This window comes from Ornithodoros turicata, unplaced genomic scaffold, assembly GCF_037126465.1.
Source record: "Ornithodoros turicata isolate Travis unplaced genomic scaffold, ASM3712646v1 Chromosome67, whole genome shotgun sequence".
Lineage (NCBI taxonomy): Eukaryota > Metazoa > Arthropoda > Arachnida > Ixodida > Argasidae > Ornithodoros > Ornithodoros turicata.
This window is the reverse complement of record NW_026999388.1, coordinates 522,972-542,571: the sequence shown is the minus strand read 5'-3', so window position 1 is coordinate 542,571 and position 19,600 is coordinate 522,972. Positions and strand designations below refer to the sequence as shown.

The following is a 19,600-nucleotide window of genomic DNA, read 5'->3' as shown; positions in this document are numbered from 1 at the left end:
GACCAAGTGCCGTGGGGCTTACTTTCGTGTCATGAATACTTTTGCATCCCAGTAATTAATGTACCCACCAATGTCTACCGATAAACAGTGGTGATTCCTGTCGGAATTTTCGTTGCTTGTGAAGAATAGAGAAACAACCGGTGGTAGGATCAAACAATTTACTTTCAGTAGCGGTGCATGCCGCCATGTTAGTGGATGGCGTTATCCATGGTTTAAAACTCACTCTTTGCTGTCCTAGCAATACTCAGTTCACGTGCCCCGTTGGTAGCCCTGTTCACCCACAAGTGCGATGATTGTATTCCTGGTACGCTTTTCACCGCAGACCATTCCTCCCTCTTTGTTGTGCAAAATGATCCAACTTGATCTGATGTCAAATGCAGCAGGTGGATACCATCCCGCTTGGGTGACAAGCAGCGAATGAGGTCAGGTGGGGTCATAATCGCTTCCTCTGCAGGAGACCTTAGGTTGTTTTTTACGATTTCACCGACACCGTCACACGCACTTAATCCGTGAATATCCATCTCACTTGATGGAAATCCGTCTTCCATAATTCAGACAGCATGAAGCGGTTTTTGAAATGACTTGCCGCGCCATCAGAGATGTACGCAACATTTTTCGCTATCGGCAAGTGCTCGTCAAGCCACCCCTCTACAGCTTTTCTTGCAAATAAGGCGCGTGCAGAGTCGTGAGACAGGTCTTGACTCACTGCAGCAAAGCTAACTGTTTCGTGCTGTGTTTTCACAACACAGGTGAAAATAGACAACTGTTGCTTGCTCCAGTGGTAGTACGACTGCACCTCGTCTGGTAGAACGATAGTACAGTTTTCGGCAAAGTCATAATGCAGGATACCATCTGCAGGTACCAGAAGGGGGAGATGCTTCGCAATCGTGGATTATGGTGCTTTGGATGCTCCTGATGTAGTCGTGGGTAACATGTGACGCTGTCCACCGTCTCACTTCATCGAGGTATTGTAGAGCGTCCAGTTCCTTTTTCACCAGTTGTCCAGCCTCCCATGTCACCACTCGGACATCTTCGTCCTCGTCAATACCGAGTTTCTGCAGTGTTATTCCTCCCGCACGAGGGCAGTTTTGACATTCTTGTAAGCGACATTGGTCCGTCAGATCGCGGCAGAGGTACAAGTGCTTCACCAGCTCAGCGTCCACTCTTCCGTGACTGCTGTTTTGTCCTGCAGAAATGCACAAGCGAAAATTCTTTTGTCTCTCTAACCCTTTTGATTCTCTAACCTCTGAGAGTGTGCTGAATTTAATTCTCTAACCCATTTTGGGCGTAGGGAGTAGAATTTTGATTGTCCAATTTTTGCGTTCGGGTACTGCTCCTTGAAAAGACGATAGGTTTCTTGAATAGAGCGGGTCATGTATCGTTTGGCCACTCTGACTTGGTCTTCAATCACAGCAGTCACAACATCCTTCTGATTGGGACTCTGCAGCGTGCACTGGAGATCATCGTCTGTGTAGTACTTGAGCGCTGCGGATACGTCGTCTTCCTCCAGTTTTTTGCCTTCGTATCGTTCAGGCTGTGCCCATACCCCTCGCCTACTTTTGATCTTGCGAGCCTTCAAAATCATGTGATTGGTGGCCTCTTGGATGAGCTTCTGGATGGTCTGTGTAGACATTGCGTTCGGGAGCAATGTGAAAAGGCGACAACACTCTTGGTAAGTGCTGCACGCTGAGAGCGCCTCACGGCAGTTGCTTGCCCATTCCATACAAATGCATACAAATGCATACAAATGCACAGTCAGGAGTCTAAGAGTCACGCTTATTCTCTCTTGCGGTTGCGATATTTTCCTCAAAGTAGCGGAAGCAATGGTGACACAGGTAGTCGTCATCCCCGATCTGTGATGCTTCATTGACTTGCATGACGAACTAGCACTGGGAACGGGACAGAGAGAGGAGACGACAGGACAGGTGCTAGACTTCCAACAAAAGAATTTATTGGCAACATAGTACCGTCTTTAAATATGACACTCAGAAGGTTAATGTGTCATCCACACACTCGTCATCCTTTTTCTTGTCCCACGTTTTTAGGAATTTGACTTCATTATCAAACAGAGTGATAGAAGCCTGACTCACACACTGTTGCTCATTTTTCCTTATTTCAAATGCCTCTATTATTTCTCTGGTACGCTGATCACAAGAACGACCTTTTATCATTGTCTCCGGGAATCTTGGAGAACAGCCACACGTGTTACAATGCACCGACAAGTGACCGGACGGGGTACCCCTCAGGGTTGCAGCATGCTCCCTTAGCCTAATGTTTAAACATCGCCCCGTCTGGCCAATGTATGATTTACCGCAGGTCAGCGGTATCTCATACACCACATTTGCCTTACATGGAACAAACTTCTTTTGGTGTTTTATGTCACAATGACCGACATTCCTTCTATGGCAAGTCATATTACACAATTTCCCTAATTTTTCTGGAGCAGAGAGTGCCACAGGAATAGAATGCCTATTTGCAAGTTTCTTTAAGTTATGGGACAATTTATGCATATAAGGAATGACAACCGGTACCCCTACAGGTCTGTTCTTCGCCGGAGCCTTCCCTCCCATGATGGTCTTTAGCAACGTCTCACTCACATTGAATATGAGTTCATATGGATACCCAGCATTTCGCGCTTGATCAATCTGTGAATCATATGCCTCTCTTACACGGTGGAAGCAGGACTTGCGCAAGGCACTATTTAAGCAGTTACTCAAGACAGCTCTTCTTACAATCTTTGAATGAGATGAGTGGAATGGTACTAGCCCTTTTTTGCTTCTGGGAGCATAACACCAACATACATGTTGACCCTCAAGGTGTATCCGGATATCAAGGAAACGCAAATATCCGGTACCTCACTAGTGAAAGAAAGGCCTCCCCCAAACTCATGGAACATCCCAACAATGCACTTTTCTTCATCCGACATAGCAACACTGATGTCCTTCTTGCGATACCACACCAAATAGTCATCTACATATCTTAACACTCTCACAACCCCGAGAGACGACAGGGCATCATACAGCCTGTGGTCAACATACGAGAGAAAGATGTCACTAAGAATTGGTGCCACACATGATCCTATGCATACACCCCCTTTTTGGATGTACAAATGTTGGTCGTCACTAATGTAAGTTGCATCTAGGTACATCCTAAGTATCTCAATGAAATTTTCTACCAACATGCCACACTGATTCTGAAATCGTATTCTATTATTGGCTTCAATGCATTCCGGAGAGAATTCTTTTGTTGGAAGTCTAGCACCTGTCCTGTTGTCTCCTCTCTCTGTCCCGTTCCCAGTGCTAGTTCGTCATGCAAGATCAACACGCCCGGTTTTTCACCTTGGCTTCATTGACTGTCAGGAACAGTTTAAGGGCAGCCAAGTCCAGGTCCCTCACAGTTCTCTTTCTTTGTGCCTGTCTTTGTATTCCGCGCAAAACACCCGCTCGGAACTATACGCTCGTTTCATGGCGAAGACAGCGTTTACCACATGGAAGTTCTAGCATCGAAGCTTCAGAAACATATGGAAGCATGGGAAGCCCTGTACGTCACATGCTCAACCTTGCAAGCAATTTTTTGCCTCCTCAACTAAGAGAGCCGAAACTGCACAAAACTGATCGTGAGAAAAGGACAGTCAAAAAGCTTCAGTACTTCCGCCACCCAAGAAGATAATCTTATGTTCCCAAGTTTATGACGGGACCTTTCCTTTCTCTTCCCCCTTTATCCCTTATCTCAGTCGTCATGCAAAAACAAACTGTGTTGCCCAGACAGGAAGCCAACTTGTAATCCATTCGCTCACCTTGCGCCGTGAAGAGGTGTCAGCATAAATGAGCGCGTTTGTTCTGCCGGTTCTTTGAAGCAAAATTTAATCATTGCTGCTTAATGTCGACATAATTGTCTGCAATACGCAAAAATTTCGTCGAAATTAAAGTGGCTGTTTTTGAGAACCGGGCGCTCCAATTTGTCCAATTTCTGTTGAGTGACCCTAACGAAACCGACTCTGGTTCACGACCCATTTAACGTAGAGAAATCAGAGCTGCATCAATCGAAAGGACTCGCCTTGTAGATTATAATGATATAAAACACATTGTTGAGCGCTCAAAACTTGCTGAGATAAAGGCTGACAAAAATATGGCAACACTGTAATTTAGTCAATGTTTGAGAATTTATAAAAAAAAACTGGCCCACCTGTAACCTCAAAACTCCTCAGGGTTGAAGTGCGGCTCACAGACTGTTACTTCAAGTTGTCCTTTTCGTGCTAGTATTGGTGGAGCCACAAGGCACCAAACTTGCCAGATAACGCCATGCGACCGAAACGGGCGGTCCACCTGGTCCGCTTTGAGGATTTTTAAAAAAATAACTATTCGAAGCATCAATATTATTTTTGCGCCATCGTGCCTCAGGAGCAGTGGGCTATCATATATATTATTTTCAGGTGAATTGAAAATGTGACCCGGACCACCCTGTCTGCCCTGACATGGAATCACCCTGTTATTTCTTAACCAATTCTTGTGTAGTTAACCAACTCTAATGTGGTATATGTACAGGTTGTAGACATAAACCCTGAAGCTTTCGGGATTTTTTTTAAAATCAAAATGCGTAGGGTAAAAACCGGGGAAATAAATGGGTGCTCCAAATTCGTGCGAATTCGGGTGGGAAAACTCCCACAATGCTAAATTCGGAAGAAATTTGGCTCTGATGTAATCGTGTCTACTGCCAAACAGGCTAGTGTGTGGTCTTACAGATGTTTCAGCTTGCAAGGGCAGTAAAAATTGCCCTAAAGTGGCAACCTTCAATTCAGGTTAAACCCCAGAACTTCAGGCTCTATACAGGGTGTCCCAGAAAACGTGTCATTGAATTATAATAAAAAAACTACACCACCTAGAGTCATGCGGTCAACGGTATTTGTTCTTACTGGGTTTTTGCCACCTCCTCATGTGAATGTCGTGTAACGTAAGTTTAATTATGTAAATTTTTGCGAGCTTAAGTCGGAAATTTGCCTAGTAAAGGTCACTTTTTTACCCCACCTATGTGAAGAGTGTGCCTAATTTACTCAAATTAATGATAATTGACAGGGATATTCAGGAGCTATCCCATCGTAAAAAATAGCCGAACATCATGCTCTACGGAGGTCGCACAGAATAGCGCACGATGAATTTTTCAGCACAATCTGTGTCAGTCCGACGAAAGGAGGTTGGAAACCCAGCCCACCTCGGCATCGCAGAAAGAGATAACGCAGGCATGGCTTATCACCTCCGACTTTCGCTAGGATAATGCTTTCCCTCTCCCAATTTTAGGAACTGTTACTTTTTCTACTATCACTCTGTGGGCTGGCTTCTGAACCTCCTTTTGTCGGACTGCGAGCGATTGCGCTCAGAAAGACAGCGCGTGTTATGGTCCGGTGCTCCGAAAAGCATGATATTCGGCGATTTTTTCCGATGGGATAGCTCGTGAATATCACTGTCAATTATCATGAATTTGAGTGAATTCGGCACGCTCTTCGTATTTGTGGGGTAAAAAAGTGACCTTCCCTTGGCAAATTTCTGAGTTCAGTTCGCAAATATTTGCATAATTAAACTTGGGGTACATGACATTAACTTTACAAGGTGGCAAAAACCTAATAAGAACAATGCCGTTGACCGCATGATTCTAGGTGGCGTAGTTTTTTTATTATAATTCAATGACACGTTTTTCTGGGACACCCTGTATATACAGTATTCAAATAATTGCTAAGTTGCTCGCATAGAAAAACAATGCGGGAGAAGGTATAAAACGAAGGGACTGTATTTGCTGTACGCTGTTTTGGTCTGATTATGTAATTATTCGCATAATTTAGCAAAGACCTCTGAGGCAACAGCCTAATTTCAACATTCATGTACTAAACTAGCTGGATCCTGTTTAATGTGGGACACAACTGGCCAATATGAACAGATACTAATACTCCCCCACTTTATCCTTCGGGGCAGGTAACAGGCTTGAGGGACACCTGATGATTTTTTTCAAGAAACAGATCGGGCAAATGAAGCATAGTGAGGCAGAAAATCAAAGAGGAAGTAAAGTAAGCTTTCAGAAAACAAGGGCTCCAAAAAGTGTCTTAGCGCAACTTACATCCAAAAGCAGGAGTAGTGGGGCTACTCCCAAAAGTGCTGCCGAAGCTCAAGCCTTGCTGTTGCTGCTGTTGTTGCACACCCTGACCTTGTGCTGCTAGTGAACCAAACGTCGGGCCTTCAGTGTTTCCAAATCTGGTGAAAGAAAGGCATTTGTATTTCAATTTCCACTTTGGAAAGTCTGCTTTGGTCAGAAAGCAGGTTTCACTTGGTTTAACCCAAACACACAAGGCTAACATTAATTTTGCATAATCTCAGCAATACGGTGAAAGATGGAAGTTACTGAAAAGGTTAGTCAGCTGTAGGACTCGAACCGACATCTTCTGGATTGCCAGTCCAGGGCTCTACCAATTGAGCTAAGCTAACACGCCTTCTCAGTGACTTCCAGAGCGCATCATCTGAAGGGAGAAACCAGCCACTCTCTCTCACTCATCCTCCTTTCACTCTTACGTTTTTGCTCACTCACACACACATTCATACGACGGGATCTACGCAAGCGGCAACTGTTGAACATGAGAGAACTGATGTTCTGAGTCTGGAACAACATAGAAAGGACAAATACATACAAAGCCACATTGCTCATCATTAATTTCTTAGGCACTTGAGGCTTTGTATGTTGCTCCAGCCTCAGAACATGAGTTCTCTCTTGTTCAGCAATATGTTCCTGATGAGCATCATCATATTTTAATTATTGGTATTCCAGCATCTTTGGAGTGATTTCTTCCTCAGGGTGAGGCACATTTAAAAGCCACAAACCAGGATTGCATCTTCACTGGAGCAATGAGGTGATATTTAACGTGACTCGAAACCCCACCTTATCAGTTAAGCTGTCAACAAGGAGTCACTATGCAAAGCATTTTCGCTCTGCAGTGTATTACAGTGAACCCAACCCAATTTTTCCCCGAATTTGCACCCCGAATTGAGGTTCACCTATCCAGGGTTAAACCAAATTTCTACCTGCAAAACTGCACCTAGGCTAGGCACCTCAAGGCATCGACATACTAGTTTCTCACAAAATAAGCGACTGGCCCCTTACTTCTGGCACTCTGGATAAACGGTACAGTGAACATTTATTCTACAATAATGCCCGATTTCTCCCCGAACTCAATCTGATGGTAATTTTTCTGCCCGAATTTGCACAAATTTTTGACATCAATTTATTGACCCGATTTCTACCCCCCGAATTTGGAAAAATATAAAACCCAAAGCTTCAGGGTCTACTTATAACATCACTGCTTACAGTGCGGGACCGCCTATACATAATGCAGCACGTATAGGAATAGTACCGTTGGTCCATCCCGATGCAGGATACCGGTTACAGTGCACTCACTAAAGGACAGAGCGCATATGTCAGCGAATTCCGAAGCGTGAATCACCCATCTCCTCTTTGCATTATGCCACACATGCCATACGAGACACCGATCAACATGCAAAACCTATGGAACCATCTTATAGAGAGCAACTTTGTTTCTTCAGCGGACACCTTTGACAGGTATCGATATCTGCATCTGCGAGCAAACAGCCACCGACGAAGCAGCAGGGCAAGCCTTACTGGAAAACTCGTATGATGATAGGGATTTTGCGTCAGCAGAGATGTCCCGCAAAGTTGTGGTAGTATGTGTGCACTAACTAAGGGACTTCTGTACCAAGAATGAACTGAGCAATGAGGCATCAGTTGCCGCGCTGCTGTTGGGGACGCAAGTGCAAGACACGTCAGGAAACTATGCCAGACAAAAATCACGGCGTTTTTCCAGGCTCCGTAAGAATGTTGCATAAACTGTTTTCACTGCAAGGAATCTCTGTGCTGTTCAGTCCAGTGCATAACATGGCATAACAGAAAGGTGGGTGCTCATGTATTGCATCAGCTGGCCACGAATCACGACCTTCGGGAGGTGTCCCGCTATGATGCGGATGCAAGTTTTTTTGAGAGATGACAACTACAAATACAGCACCAAAGGACATCTACAGCATTTTATTCTCGCGTCAAACATCCGGTTATTGGTGTCTGCGTCGTGCATAGAAGATGTGGTGTCACACATTGTTCGATCGTACACTGCCAAAGCCTCCACAATCTGTCTGCATAGTGTTGTGATCGCACAAACCTTTTATAGGCTACTCACACTAGGTGAACAACAGCAGAACATGCGACGAAAAACATGTGCTCGCAGACGTTTTGCTTTGTTCATGGTCTTATCACACTGGGAAAACAAAAAACACAGCGCAACAACAGTGCTGGTGAACATTGCTTGGCAAAACCAGCCGAAAAGCGAAACGCACCGCCTCCAAAATATTGTCGCCACCGGTGCGCGTACGTGAAAGATCTCTGATTGGCTGCGCAATATATGTCTAAATATTTGGATGCTCATTGGTCTAAAAAACTGGCGTCAGTTTCCTTCGTGCTGATTGGGCGAGAGTCATTTGACTGAGGAGCGAGTATCCGAACGCGCAAACCGCTCAACGGAAGCAGTTGAACGGAGGAGAAAGAAAAACGACAGAGGAGACATCGCGTCTGTCTGGCCACGCGTGTTCTCTCGGGCTGTAACCGTTGTGCACGCAGACGCTAGGGGGTAGTTTGAGGGTTTTGAATGCTTTAGATTTACATTGTGGCGAACTGCTAATGTGAGAACGGAATGGCACATCCACCTCATCATCACAACAGCGGGAAGACGAACATGACATGGAATCTCTGCACCTCCAAAGGACGCAGAAATCGTCAGAGAGGAAGTCTGCATTCTTTCCGACGTACTGCAGGTGAACGGTAAGACAAGTTTTATTACTTTTTTGTGACTAAAGGGAAGTAATGCAGGTTTATCACGTTAAGTGTATTACGTACAACATTTACGAGTCACTCGGTACGTTAGCGGCGTTTCATAGTGCAGTGCATTGCCGTAACTTGTACGTTTCTGATATGCCGTTAATCAAATTATGTGTGGTTATGCTAGTTGCCCCTCATGCCCCTAGCAGCCGTTCATTAACTGTGATCTACGAACATTCGTGACAAAGGCCTTGGTGTTCAAATACGAAATCAAGATCGATTGCCTATCATAGCAGTGATTTTCGTGCAGAGTTACGGATCATCAATATATTTTTTGTTTTGTTTTAGTTCTCCCGCAGCCATCGGCAACAACGACGCACATAGCTCAGCATTGGCTTTTGAACTGCCCTTCGATGTCGAAGCACTTAAAGCTCCAGTGAAGCCTGTTACAAGACGTAAAAAGATATGTACTGAAGCTTTTTCGAGGCAGTTCCAGAGGACAAATAAAGTTGATTTGTCATACACCAGCGCTTTTTGATTTTCTGCTTTGGGACAGCATGATCGTTGCTCTACAGCAAGACAGCAAGCGCCGAAGACAAACGGACGAGGCTGGGGGGGTAGGGAGGACGAGAGGAGAGACGAAAAACCCGAGGAGAGAAGGGGAAAGAGGTTGGGAAAGGAGATCGGTCTGTGCATGCACACTGGGCCCCAGCTTGTTTCCCGCGCTGGCCAGCGGAGACGCTGTGAATGGCTCCTGGGGATCACATGGTTTAGTCGCCCGCCATTTTCCCTGGACCATTGCGTAAACGGCAGCTTCCGGCGGATGGCAAAACATTGTGCTGTATTTCATGTTCTGCCTTGCAATGCACGTACACCGCACGAGCTGTAGTGAAAAAACGCCAGGAAAACAATCCATCATAGAAGACGCTTTGGCAATACGGCAATACTGGTGTGATAAGTCGCTGATGATCCCATGGGTGACGACGATGGTGACATTTTGGCAGCACTTGCGCTGTACAAATCAGAAAAGAGGGACGACAACGAAGATGGTGGGTCAGATCACACCTTTCAGTCTCGTGACTGAACCCAGAGAAAGGCTAGCCATCACATTCAGGTACCTCGCTACATGTAGGTCGAGTACAACTACTTTGCTAGTTGAAATGCTTTGTGTTGCCAATGTAAAATCTTCATATTAAGGTGAAACAGACACGAGGACATTGCACGAAACAAATAGATGGCACAGCAGGCGCTCTGGCCACTTATCAATCTTAGTTGCAAATGTTCATCCGATGCAACTGCAGTTTGAGACAAAACCCAGGCATATTCCTTCAATGAAGGTGTAGTGAGTGGTTGAGCATTTGCTGCAAGACAAGCTACGAGAACAGGTGCAAATAAATTGTCCACAACAGTTTTCCCGAAAGAGTGACTTCGCTGAACACATACCGCATGGCATGACATGAGCAAAGTTTTCTTCTTAACCTAATCAGAAGTGCAAGGGGACAACAGTGGCAATAGATCTGCCATATTTAATTGCTCTACAAGTTTGATCCATAAATTAAGAGGCTCTCCACAAAGTTAGCTGAAACAATACTTAATGCGGAAGTGGTAGCAATGTGGGGGAAGTAACCATTGCTTCTAGCACCGTGTGCACGTCAAAAGAACCCCAGGTGGTACACGTGTCACCCCTTACATGTAAATCTAAGTCTAAATCTATACTATCAACTTGTGAGACCTGTGACTACTCAACCTGCGCTATCTGGGAGAGTGACAGGAAGAGTGAAACAAAGGGGTACTCATTAGAAAATCTGATTTTTGTAAGTTCAGTTCTTTTAGTCTTAATAAAATGTCATAGCTTCCATTTTTTAGCTTCCATCAGCTACACGTGCATATGCAGTCATATACAGGTTTCGCCAAGATAAACTTTGGAGTTTGTAACGGAGATAAACATTGTCGGGAAGCTAAAGTAGATGTTACAGGACGTATTATGACGCAAAATTTTATGCTGTCACTTGGTCCATTTCTCTGCAGATAAACAGTGGAAATTAAAAAAACGACGATGGCTAACAGTTTCATTCGGCTATTCGCGTTTTTTGCCAAATCGACGCTGCACAGCGGTGAAGCTCGGGAGTAGCCGATCCAGGTACACACGGCCGACCCCGCGTTCTATTGCGGAGAAGTTGCTGCTTTTCGCATGCGTCGCTGACCTGCACCTGTATTTTGCTGTTGAAATCATGGATGAAGGAAACAGTGCAGAGAACGACCAGCAAATTAAACCAAACTACTTTTGTTCTGTGCCGCAATGCGACTTTGCGCGCCGAGGGGACAGCAGTTTGTCTTTCCGCGTTTTCTTCTTTCCATACATGGAATACCGCCTACGTTGACGCATCCTCGGAAGAGATGGATTGAGCGACTCGAAATCAGCTAACCTGTTACAATATGGTTGTGTGTGTATGGCAGAGCTCTTGGAGCAGTACTGCCTACATATCTGATGAACGTCGTTATTTTTCTTTCTCTGAAGCACACTTCTGTGCAACTCACGTCAGTAAGGGAAGCAAAACCTTGTCTAGGCAAAACAGAACTTATTTTTCTGTAAACTTATTTTTTAAAACTTGAGTAGCCATTATGTGCAGGAAAGAGCAACGGATAGTGCGAAAACGAATACCAAGTCAGTTTTGTAACTGTGCATTTGAATCAGCGCGTCAAATCACTTGGGGAAAGAATTAAGAAAGAATCCCAAAAACATGTGCACCAGTGACACAACATTACCCCGTAAATTCTAAACTACACACTTAGAAGATCTTATCTGTAAGAGAGCATCAGCACAGATATCGTGTGCTTGCATGTCTCTGACATTCCAGCAGCAGAGTACACTCACTGCTTGCTATTTCGGCCTCGCAACCGGTAAACGTGAACTTCACCTTCATGAAGTGTGTTTGATCAAACATGCCACAACTATAGCCTTCTCTTTGGACAACTCGGTTACGCTGGCCAGAAGGATATGAGCAGCGTTTAATACACGTTCGCCTTCAACGCATCGGGAATCAACATTGCAGTTCAGAAATCTCGAAATCGAAACTAAGTGACAACCTGGTTACGTCCGCCATGTTGGAGGTTAGATGCGCCACCTACAGGTCGCGCAAAACGCAAATACCTGTGTTTCAGCTCCTTCAGTCAGATGGCGAAAAGGGTCGAAACGAAGTGAACAAGTGGAACTGAACCCTGTCAAAAATATAAGCTGTAAGTCTGCTGCATTTTTGCTGTGTTACTTCGTGTTGTAAAAGTAGTCTGGAAGAGTGTCTACCCTGCAGGCTGTAGACAGCTATTTGTTGCTGACGGTGGTGAGGAAGTGAGCTCTAAAATTTTGTTGGCTTTTCCGACAAACTGCAGGCTACGAGTTACATTTATTGCCAAATACAGGTTCACACATGGACCTCCCTCCACGGTGGACAGCAAATTTATTCGAAATGTTTGTTCTTGTATATGGGGAGACGAAGTCCTCCGCTAAAGAAGCGTAAAAGGCATGAAATGCAATACCATGCGAGGGCAGGCCAAGCCAGCCCTGAGTCCAGAGAAGTTGGCAGCTGCATGTGGTAAGCACTTTGCCTTTCATAGTATACTTCCCTACAGGGCCTCATTTTGATATTGCAATAGCTGTTAACTGGGAAGATAACCAAAAAAATAATAATAATGCAAATACAATCGAACATAAGGACGTGAATCATAAATGGGAACAACATGTTTTCATGTGCAGTTCACGTCCCTGTGTTCAATTGTATTACATTTTACGTTGCCTCATTCCACGTTGTCTCATTCATTACGTTGTCTCATGAGAGCTTGGTCACAATGAAACATCACAAACTTAATTAGTTTGTGATGGTTCATTCTGTGCAATTTGTTTGTAGCTGTTAAGTTGTCTAGTAGTATGTCAGACATGTTGATTCTTCCTTTTCAGGTGCCTATCACGAGTACGTACGGGTAGCCAACGAAAGTCGTGCTGTGAGAGCTTCACCATTGAGTGACGCAGCATTTAACAGAATTGTCAGCGATAAAATTCAGTACTTGTGTAAGAAGAATTGGTATAATAAATGTATTTCCACTGTTCAGCTCAAGTTTGTTTGCTGTGAGCAATGTACTACATTTACCATAGCATGCACACACCAAAATAGCACAGAACATTTGCTAAAAAGCAAATGTGCATCAAAACACTGCAGGAACCCTGCAATTCCAGCAAAACTACAGCAGGACTACAGTGAAACACAGCAGAGCGTCTCAATTCCCGGCGTTCCTGCTGTATTAGGCTGCAGCAAGTTTGCAGCACATTTACAGCTTATATTTTTGACAGGGGCAGACGACCACTCTGCGAAGTCGTCTGCAACAACGCATTTGAGCGTGTCGTCATCTGATGGAAGGAGCTGAAACACAGGAATAGCCCAACGGAACTGTTAGCCATCAGCATTTTTTTTTATTGTCACGATTTATCCGCAGAGAAACGGACAAAGTGACAGCGTAGACATAAAGTTTTGGGGCATAATACGTCCTCTAACATCTACTTTAGCTTCCCGACACTGTTTCTGTTTGTTTTATCGCCGTTACAAACCCTATAGTTTATCTTGACGAACCCTGTACTTTGAGCAAGAAATTTTTCTTTTGTTTGCTAGAAGCAAACTCAAATTCTCTAGGGAAATTCCCTAGGGCTTGCAACGCTGAACTGTGGACAGCCTGTGGACAGAACAGGTTTTCAGAACAGGTTCCCATCTTGAAAATCGAGCAATGTCCGAAACACAGCTTTTTGTTCAGCGCGTATTTTCTTCATGTTTTCATTCATGATTTCAATCACACTGGCAAGACACTTGCTTTGTTCGTATGTCCTACACATGTTTCCTCAGTGTGAGAGGGAGTTCACTGAACGTGCTAGTAAAACACTGCTCGCCAGCAGTTTTGCTTTCGTGTTCGCTCATGCTTTGCTGTTGCTGTTGTGTTTTGTTCGGCTAGCGTGAGACGAGCTTTAGGTATACGTCTATGGGAGTGTGTCTTCCATTGCTACGACATGCTTGTCCCCGTCAAGAAAATAATCTGATTTCCTCACGTACGGCGTCTCGTGTTCTTTGCTGTTAGCTTCATCCTGTACTTGGCTGCAACCAGACAGTTCAAAACCAGCACAAAAAGCAGAAGCCTCAGAAGGAAACTGACAAATCGCGTTTTGTTGTAACGAGGTTTCACTGTATATCTATGCAATGGGTGAGAACACATGTGTGGTGTGTTGTTAGTAAGCACAACACATGACAAATTGGAGTGTCAGACAAGCCAGCACCTGCCCGCAGAAACACAATCTAGGGAAAGCCACCGCTATGTTGGATTGATCCGTGCTCTCTGTGTCCCCAGTTGGGCCGATCAACATCATCACCCGTTACAAACAATTGCGTGGTTTGAATGGGATAAGGCAGACCTGAGCCTGAAGCAACCACAGTCGAGCCGATCCAATCCAAGGTAGTCCGAAAGCTGGGATGCTAGAGACCCACATGCCTTTTGCACATGGATAGATGTAAGAAGACAGCGGACCATTGGGCTAGTGGGTACTGATGCTGGAGGTGAAACAAACCACACTTGGATGCTTCCAGTGGATCTTGAACATCAGAATGCACCCTGGTTATTTGTACCGCTGCGTGGAAATTTCACCTGACCTAGCAAAGACACCATATGGCATCAGGGAGCACATGACATCACAGAGTCATTCCAAAGTCAAGAGGGCAGAGGCTGACAATCTTGGATTTGTGTTGGCATGACATTGGCATGACATTGTGCATGAAACAACTAAGGGAGGAGCACCTCTACAGGGGTCCCCAAGGCCCAATGGTTGCTAGCACCAGGAGATGTGAGGGCATCCAGAGTCCATAATTTCTGACTCTGCATGACGGAGAAAGAAAGACGGGAGATGAAACTCCTCATGGAAGCAAGCGGAGAGGGAGAAAAGCGCTTTCTGACACACCGCGACACCTAGCGCTTTCGGATAGACACATAAGAAAAGACCAGCACTTTTCAAGCTTTACAGCAGCTTACTGTGCTTCACAGGTAGAAACCTTGTAAGAAATTGTATAATGGTTGTATTTACAACACATATCCAGTTGCGAGGCGCGCTTTGTTTTCCGCTGTTAATGTCAGATGAGTAGATGACGCAGCACGGCGACAGGTGGGCATTCCGAGCAGTGTGAACAATGAACAGACTAGGCAGCCAATGACTGCCATCCACAGCATCACGTCACAGCAAAAGCTTGATACAGATGGCGCAGCACAAAGGCCTTGGCCTTCCTGGACTTTCCCACTCTGTGCCCTGTACTTAGGCGAGGCTGCTGCAAGAGTTGGTTGACAAAGAAAGTAGAAATGCTGAATATCCATTGAATGATGAATCACCAGGTGTTCCCACTGTGAACACACTGTGGTCAGTAACTTGCTCAAGGAGCCTAACAGGGCCTGAAAGGCAGCCAAGGCAGCTAAGGCTGAAAGGCAGCCGAGGCAGCAGATGAAAATGTGGCAACATGCTGTGGTCTTAGACTCTTTACAGAAGCACAGTGTCATGTCAATCAAGAGTATTATCAATCAATATAACAAGAGTGATGTTACGAATGTTCCTGTTGTTGTACGTCAAGTACTAGAAGCATCAAACAATCTCCGGTGTTCACTTGTTTACCATTTTACTTTTGTCAATCCTCAGCATTAACTTCCTAGCTCATATTCTAGTCAATATGTGCTGTTTCATTTTTTTACATCTACTCGAAAGCATTCTTGTGTGCCATTTTTACATCCAATACAATCCAGTTTGTGCTCATGAGGATTTGTGTGTGCCATTTTTCTACCCAAATTTACGTGAATGTACCTACCCATTGAAGCGTAACACCCAATTTTTATGTATTTCCCAAAACTTGCGGCCCTAAGCGTAGCCTGCAGGACATACATGTGGATGGCCTCTCAGACTTACACAGAAAATGACGAGCCCGTATGCTGCTGTTGAGGGGACTGTTGAGGTGATCCAAAAGGAGACGGAAATACTCCAGGAGAGCTTCCAAATGTAGGGGATCCTCCAAACTGTGGTGGTCCTCCAAAGCTAGGGCTGCCTCCAAAGGCTGGAGGGCCTCCAAAAGCAGCTGAAACAAAGGAGCCAAAAATGCATCATGCAGGAGCTGGTGCACTGAACACCAGATGTCACAGAGTACAGTCAAGTACAGGCTAATTTTTCATAGATTTCAGCACATATTGGGCCAAATTTTTCTAACCCTTAGGAGCCATAAATAAGACCGAGCTAAGAAGAGCAAAAAGGCTCCAAATCTCTGCTCCATCACGAACAAACATCAGAAAATATGAACATTTTCTGAGAAACTGAAAAAGTTGTAGCGAGCTGGTGAGTATCTATACTGCATATGCACCATGAGCTTGACCAGAAAGAAAAAAAGAAAAGGTACATATAGCAGGGATGATGCTCAGGGAGACGATGCTTATTGAGGCTCGACATAGAAGTATAGATATGTTATCAGTAGAGATATGTGAATATTGAAATTTTTAAAATTCAAATCAAATATGAATATCTGCAAAATTGCACCCCAGCAGGCTCATCGGGCACAAGTTTTGCAGCACCAGACTTTATTGCCCTCTCCAAGAAACTATCTGGGTGTCAAGCTGTGACAAGGCTATGACACTTTCTTAAAAGAATGTGAGGACACAAAACTATGTCTCTGTTCTCTTTGCGAGGTACGCAAGGTCGCAACAGCTAGTGCAAAGGCACCTTTGTCGCCCGAAAACATGGAGGAAATGCTCGGAAACTAGAAGTGCTAGAACTAGAACCATGACCAGAACCCCTGAACTCCGTAACACAGAGGCTCCGGCAGCGATGCCGATGGCAATTGGGCTGGTATTGGATTGAGGTTTTCGTCTGTGTGCCCAGAGAAAAAGCAGGTGTTTGAGATATAGAGAGGGAAACTGCATTTTCCAGGATATTTGCTTCTCGGCCGTACAATCGTACAAACCGGTCCGAATCCGGGAGTCTCCCGGATGAATCGGGAGAGTTGGCAGGTATGCCATGTCATCGGATAAAGGGTTCTAAGGGTCACGGCTAAGCCCCGGTAAACTAACATGGTCACAGTTGCGTGCTGTTGATCCTTAGAAAAATGCCCCAGGACATGCACTATGGGCTAATAATAAGCAATATGTATTAGTGTATTGGCGTGAGACAAGGCGTACATGTTTATCTGCACATGTACCATCAAATTATTTTTACAATGAAACAATGTGCTGCTCTCATGAAGTAAACTGAAAAGCACAAAAACAATTTGCCTCCATGTACACTCGAAACCTGAGTTCGTATTGAAAGTGCTGGGAAACAATGGGACGGACAATGGAAATAACGACATGCTCAGAATATGGCATGGTTGACAGATGAGCTCAATCCACCCCTCCGAAGCGGACAAAGTTGGGCCGCATCTGGAAGTGCTGTTTACACGAGCGCACCGGGACTGCTAACCCGGTTCGGTTCCATGTAAATGGGGTTACTGTTAATTGGAACCTCTCTGGCACAACAGACATGCCTTCCCAAATGATATATCTGGGAAAAAGCTATTGTACTGGATAAGTTACCCACACGTCACATGATTCTGACGACTATAATTAGACCCTGAAGTTTTCGGGTTTTATATTTTTCCAAATTCGGGGGGTAGAAATCGGGTCAATAAATTGATGTCGAAAATTCGTGCAAATTCGGGCAAAAAATTACCATCAGACTGAGTTCGGGGAGAAATCGGGCATTATTGTAGAATAAACGTTCACTGTACCGTTTATCCAGAGTGCCAGAAGTAAGGGGCCAGTCGCATATTTTGTGAGAAACTAGTACGTCGATGCCTTGAGGTGCCTAGCCTAGGTGCAGTTTTGCAGGTAGAAATCGGGTTTAACCCTAGATAGGTGAACCTCAATTCGGGGTGCAAATTCGGGGAAAAATCGGGGTCTAATAATAGAGCTTTTCACTCTTGTTACGGATCAGCTGAAAGAGGAGTTTTGTGAATATGTTTGCGAGAATGCCCCTACAAATGAGGACATTGCACGGCTTGACTATTGGAAGTCCGCATCTTTCAGACTCTAGCCCCTGCAGCATTGTCACTGATGTGCCTCCCACTTGGCAGCTGTGACATTGAAACAAGTTTTAGCAAGATGAGATACATGCAGCGGCCACAAAGAAGTTAAATGGAAGACAAACATTTTAAAGCAGATAAAAACAGGCGGTTTTTCATTGCTTAAGATGGTGCATCAGCCACCGGTGTCACAACATGCATCTATCCCAATACAGCTTTGAAATCGTTTTGTGGCATAAAGAATTGTCCGTGCGGCACAAAAAAATTTGTTTTGAATGAAAGTGTGTTCCAATTTCTAGGGAATAATGATTTTAGATACGAGGGTGGTTCCATAAGTTTCCGGCCCGACCAACTTTTAATAGTCATAGAGATGAAACAAGTGTATCACTTTTCGACATAGTCACCCTTAACTTCGATGCACTTTTGACACCTTTCAACCAGCATTCTTATACCCTTGAAAAAATGGTCCCAAGTTTTGTTCTCAAAATGCTGGAAAACTGCCTCTTGCACCTCACTATCGTTTTGAAATCACCGTCCTCTGAGATCCCTCTTCAAGTTTGAGAACAGGAAGTAGTCACTCGGTGCCAAGTCTGGACTGTAGGGTGGGTGGTGGATTTCTTCGAAGCCCCACTCCTTCAGTGCAGCCTTGGCAACAGAAGCCGTGTGGACTGGGGCATTGTCCTGGAGCAACCGGACACCTCGACTCAACCTGCCGCGCCTCTTTTCCTTGATGGCGTCTCGCAGTCGGTGCAGGAGTGAAGCATAATAAGTCGCATTCACTGTGGTGTTCCTCTCTTTGAAGTCGATGAGGAGGATCCCGTGACAATCCCAAAATATTGTTGCCATGATCTTCTTTGTGGATTGTGTGACCTTGGCTTTTCTTGGGGGTGCTTCTCCTGGTTTGTGCCATTCCATCGACTCCTTTTTCGAAAGGGGATCATAGTAGAGCACCATAGTCTCATCCCCTGTGACAACTGACTTCAATATTTCTTCTTCGTTCTCTTGACAGAGCTCCAAAAACTCTTTGGCACAGACGACACACTGTTGCTTTTGAACTGACGAAAGAAGTCGTGGCACCCATCTCGCACTGACCTTTTTCATGTGAAGGCCCTCGCTGATGATGCGAAAAACAGTTGTTTTGGAAAGCCCCAGCCTTTCTGAGATTTCCTTCACCTTCAGACGCCTGTCGCTCAGCACTTCCTCCTCGACAAGAGACAAATTTTCTTGTGTCACCACTTCCACTGGATGACCATCGCGTGGATCATCTTCAATGGACTCTTGCCCCAGTCAAAACTGCTTTGCCCAGTCTTTTACCGTTGTGTACGACGGAGAGGCTTCCCTGTACACGTTGTCCAGTCGCGTTTTAATTTCTTTGGGCAAAAGTCCCTCTTTTGTCAAGAATTTTATCACTGCGCGGTACTCGATTTTTTCCATTTTAACTGAAGAGTGCACCCTGGCTGTTTGAAATGCCGCTCTCCAACCGACAAAAGCATGGAGAGGGTTAAGGGTGGTGCTCCGGCCCTCCAACAGATGGCGTCACGCGTCCTTAATCGCATTTTCAAATTTGCGCACATTTTCTACCACGGGCTGGAAACTTATGGAACCACCCTCGTACTTTATCTGCGGTGTTT

General features: G+C 45.0%; 1 protein-coding gene and 1 non-coding gene across 3 annotated transcripts in view; both read right to left on the bottom strand.

Annotated features, from left to right (window-relative positions):
• Positions 1-19,600, bottom strand: part of LOC135374488 (nuclear pore complex protein Nup214-like) — a 197,480-nt gene that overhangs the window by 8,750 nt on the left and 169,130 nt on the right. For both annotated transcript variants that reach the window (XM_064607449.1, XM_064607450.1), the window contains 2 exons: positions 15,833-15,998; positions 6,106-6,239 (listed from right to left, as the gene is read on the bottom strand). In XM_064607449.1, coding sequence (XP_064463519.1) covers positions 6,106-6,239; positions 15,833-15,998 — 300 coding nt within the window. The remainder of the gene's footprint in view (positions 1-6,105; positions 6,240-15,832; positions 15,999-19,600) is intronic.
• Positions 6,398-6,470, bottom strand: Trnaa-ggc (transfer RNA alanine (anticodon GGC)). The gene has a single exon. It is a non-coding gene; the product is annotated as a tRNA-Ala (tRNA).